Raw genomic sequence first — 4,727 nt, forward strand, 5'->3', positions numbered from 1 at the left:
TTATCCTTCCCTGTGTCTTCACTGTCTTTGTATATGTTATTCTTGCTTTTTTTAACAGATTCTTTGACTTTGGTACTCACCGGTATTGACTATATACGAACTCACTTCTTGGAGTAAAGATAAGCATTTTGGTTTTGGTTGTTGTAAGATTTTATGCAAAAAATTCTGATTTTGGCAATGCATTTTAATGAAGATTTTAGAGCGTTTCTGGTGTTTTTATGCTTACGTTCTGTTTTCCTTTTTTTTTTTAATATTTTTATTTATTTCTAGGAGAGAGAGAGAGAGAGACAGCGTGAGCAGNAATTACTTTAATAACTATATGATATATAAGTATATAGTTTTAATAACTGCATATCATGTGACAGATATATGTTATGTATAATACATGGCATATATTGTATATATGGAGTGTGTGTGCGCGTGTGTGTGTGTGTGTGTATGAAATTAACCTCAANGAAACATTTGGAACAGTTTTGGTTAACAGTCTTTCAGGCTACACGTCTATAGTTTCAAGGGAGGACCTCTGATTAACAGAGGCCCAGTGCTGGGGCGCTTGGCTGGCTCAGTTGATAGAGCATGCAATTCTTGATCTCAGGGTTATGAGTTTGAGCCACATGTTGGGTGTGGAGATTACTTAAAAACAAAATCTTAAAAAAAATTAATGAGGCCCAATGCTGTTTGTTGTCAGAGCTTGTGCTTGTAGTAAACACTAACAGAACTTAAAACACAATTCATGGGTCTGAAATTTTCACTTGCTTACCTCTGCTAGGCCCATCTCTTGTCTCCTATGTTTCTCTCCCTCTTTTTTTTGCTTTAAAAAAATTTTTTTTAATGTTTTATTTATTTCTGAGAGAGAGAGGGAGACAGTGGGAGCAGGGGAGGATCAGAGACAGAGGGAGACACAGAATCTGAAACAGGCTCCGGGCTCCGAGCTAGCTGTCAGCACAGAGCCCGACGCAGGGCTCGAACCCACGAACCGTGAGATCATGACCTGAGTCGAAGTCGGACGCTTAACCGACTGAGCCACCCAGGCGCCCCTAGACTTTTTTTTTCAACGTTTATTCATTTTTGAGACAGAGAGAGACATAGCATGAATGGGGGGCGAGGGGCAGAGAGAGTGGGAGACACAAAATCCCAAGCAGGCTCCAGGCTCTGAGATGACAGCACAGAGCCTGATGCGGGGCTTGAACTCACAGACCATGAGATCATGACCTGAGCCAAAGTCAGAGGCTCAAATGACTGAGCCACTCGGGCGCCCCTCTTATGTTTCTCTTTACTGTGGTCTCAAGTGTGAGGGTTGAGACCTGCAGTGGGAAACACGAAATCCACCACTAGATATTCTCATGAAACATTAACTAAAAATACATGGAGACAGGCGATAAACACAGGGTGTGTTCAAAAGAGTGTATTTTGAAACGAGAGAAGGGGGAAAAACGACAGGCCCAAGATCGGTAATGGAAAAATGGAGAGGCAAAGGTTATTTATCACCTCACCGTTCAATTGCTTGATCTTTGGACAGACTTAAGTATTTCCTAGGGACGCCAAGAGTAACTTATTTTAAAAGCCCCGGCACCACGGGCTTCCATAGCTGTGTTATCTGACTCAAAGCCCACAGCGGGTGGTGCCTCGAAAAGCACCTTTGGGAGGAGAGTCCTGCAGGAGGGCCTGCAAGACAAATGGGCAGGCAGTGCTATCCTGGGTTCGCGTTGTCTTTGATCGTGAGGTTTAGGAAAGAGTCTGCCCCGCAAAGCACAGCCGGCCCTAAAAGCTGTGGGACAGCTTCGCCTGGCCCAGCCTACCCCGTGTGCTGCCTCGGGCTTCCTGTTCTTTTCCACTTCTAGCCTTTGCCTGGGCGCTGCGTCTCACCGGTTTGGGGACCGCCTGTGCTGAGGTCACAGAGGCCCCCTGATCACATAGCCCACTCTTAGCGAGGGCTGCTGCTTCCCATGGCTGAGTGCTGCCCTCCGCCAACCCCCGGCCCCATTACCTTGATAAATCTTCCCAGCACCCCTGTGAACTGGATCCCACCCTTACCCGCAGTCTACAGAGACGTTCAAGGACCGGCTCAAGGTCACGGCACTGGGCGGTGCTAGAGCCGGGATTCTGGCCCCGGGCCGAGGCTGCACCCTCAGCTGCCGCGCTGCCTGCCCCCCCGAGGAGGAGGGCTTCTGTGAGGAGAGCTGGTCAGCGTTAGTGTGAGCCCCGGAGGTAAGACTTATGTGTTACGTTTGCACCTGAAGGTCTAAGAATGTTTTCTTTCCGATGGAAGTGACACAGGCCTTCTTTTACTGGTGGAAAGTGAGTTGAAAGCACTGGAAAACATAGACGTACTTATTGGACTGCTCCGCGCCCTCACTCTTGTGGATTCCATCGTCTCGCTGCTGGTGATGAGGCAGGCTGGGGAGACAGACAGGGCAGCGTCACAGCCCTGCATTGGGTAGGAGGGGTGCTTGGGCTCAGCGGTGCCCTGCCTCAGAGCCGGGCACCGTCCCTCCCTCCCCTGGGCTGAAACCCTGTGCCTGCAGCTCGGGACCGAAGCTTTTCCATTGCTCTTAGGCCGCCCACCAGCCCCTTAGTCCGCTCCGCTCGTTTCCCATACAAATCCAGGCAGATTTAATTATGGAGCCCTCGGCTCGAACCTGACACTGTGTTGAACTCTGCTGGAGACAGAGAAGAAGCTCCAGTCCTTGTGCTTGATGAGCCCACCCTTTAGCTTATGAGAGGAGGCAGGTAAAGCAAATGACGAAGGAGGCTAAGGTTGTATACAACGAAGGACTGTATTAATATCCTCTGGCTTCTGTAACAAATTACTGCAGACTTAGTGGCTTAAAACAACACACTAACAAAACAAAACAAAACCAAAACCAAAACCAAAAAACAAAAAAAACCACAGTTTTTTTTTTCCTTACATGTCTGGAGCTCAGAAGTATAAAGTGGGTAGGCAGGTAGGGCTACCATTCCTTCTGGAAACTAGGGGAGGATCTGTTTCTTTGCCTTTCTAGCTTCTAGAGGTTGCCTGCTCATGGCGTCTTCTTCTGTCTTCAAAGCCGGCAATGTAGCGACTTCCAATCTCTCCCTCTTTCTTTTCTCTCTGACCATCACAGTCAGGTCATCTATCTCCCTCTCTGATTCTGACCTTCCTGCCTCTCTCTTATAAAGACCCTGTGGTTATATCAGGCCCACCCAGATAATCCAGAATAGCCTTCCCAACTCAAGAGCCTTAACGTACTCATGTCTGCAAAGTCTCGTTTGACACGTAAGGTAACATATTCACAGATTCCAAGGAGTAGGGCATGGACATCTTTGAGGGGAGGGTCATTATTCAGCCTACCGCAGGAACTAAATCAAAATGAATTAACAGCATGCAGGTTATTTATTTGGTAGGGTTAGCATAATAGCATGGTGTTAATCATGGGTCAGTGAGGAGAATTGCAGGGTGGCCCGAAAACATGGGCCCGTGTGGAATGGTGGGGAGAAGGCATTTTAGGAAACGTAACGAAGAGACAATATAGGCGTAGAGGGGTTGTGGGGAGGGGAGCCAGGGAGCCAATCAGCAATGGACCTGTCCGACCAAGGTGGAAACCACGGGGTAGAACACGTTGGGAGAACTTAGCCACACTGGGTTCCCAGGTGAGGTGGGACCTGAGTGCCACATGCAGAAGAGTATAGGTTTGATCTGCGGTGATGCGGGCTACTGTAGCTAGCAGTGTAACACTATGAGTTCATACTTTATGAATATCAGTTGGTTCGTACTTTGTGCACAACTTGAACAGGAGTCATCAGAAAAAAAACTAATGGACAGGAGGAAAGGAACGGGGTGGGGAAATCCTTGTAAAGAATACTTGAGGAATATAGTAGAAAGTCTGAGAAAAATCACTGGGCTGCCTAAGAGACTGGAAACAGCCGACTTGGGGGATAGGCTCCTTCAGTGTCCCCAAATGAAATGTCCAAAGGCGAGGGACGTAAGGGAAGCTGACCTAGCCAGGGCTCTGTTGAGTCAGTCAGCGTGTGCTACCTCCTACACTGGAATTTCATCTTTGATAAGAGACCGTGACTTCCCTAGACACTGTTGTTAAGGCATCTGGGACCCATGAACCCAGGCTTGAACCCATTACACTTTTATCGTGGGCTGCGGAAACTTCGGTAAAGGTTAATCAGTGCTGTATTTATCCTTATGTGGTACTTTTACATCTAAAGCTTTATCACCACCGATATTCGTTACTTATTGATCCTTTTTTATTTTTCTTATGCTATATGGCTGGCTCAGTTCCAAGAAAGGACAGATCTGCAGTGGGGATCAGACAACAGCCAGTTTTTCGGCAAAATCAGAGCAGGCCAAGGTAGTCCCTTTGCAATGGAAGAGGCGTTTCCCTCTTAGATGCAAATGTAGGGTATTTTGGAAATGTTGGGATTAAAACCAAATCATATTTGAGGGTCATTTTTTTTTTTTTAAACTACTCCAGTCATGATAAAGGATGTTTTGAAACTGATGTCTCTCAGGCTTTTTGTGGAGGGAATACCAGGTACAAAGACGTTTTCCTGGATTTTGTTGCTGAATCAGGCTGCTCACAACCCAGGAGCCAGTCATACTGCCAACTTTCGAGCTCATGTGAGGTGCTTGTAACTGAAGGGAGCTGGTTGGGCCCGCCTTGGCCAGAACTGCAGCGTATTCTTTACCTTTCCCACCCTTCCCCGTGGTGTGTGTGTTTGGATTCCACCGGCTCGGG

At 47.4% G+C, this 4,727-nt stretch overlaps 1 protein-coding gene across 1 annotated transcript in view; it reads left to right on the forward strand.

Moving 5' to 3' along the window:
• CTPS2 (CTP synthase 2) overlaps window positions 1-4,727 on the forward strand; it is an 83,747-nt gene that overhangs the window by 48,993 nt on the left and 30,027 nt on the right. The window contains exons 14-15 of the mRNA XM_077761697.1: window positions 2,041-2,183; window positions 2,270-2,437. Of these exons, the coding sequence (XP_077617823.1) occupies window positions 2,041-2,183; window positions 2,270-2,437 (311 nt within the window). The remainder of the gene's footprint in view (window positions 1-2,040; window positions 2,184-2,269; window positions 2,438-4,727) is intronic.

Source organism: Crocuta crocuta, unplaced genomic scaffold (assembly GCF_008692635.1).
Source record: "Crocuta crocuta isolate KB4526 unplaced genomic scaffold, BGI_CrCroc_1.0 scaffold657, whole genome shotgun sequence".
In the NCBI taxonomy this organism is placed as follows: Eukaryota; Metazoa; Chordata; class Mammalia; order Carnivora; family Hyaenidae; genus Crocuta; species Crocuta crocuta.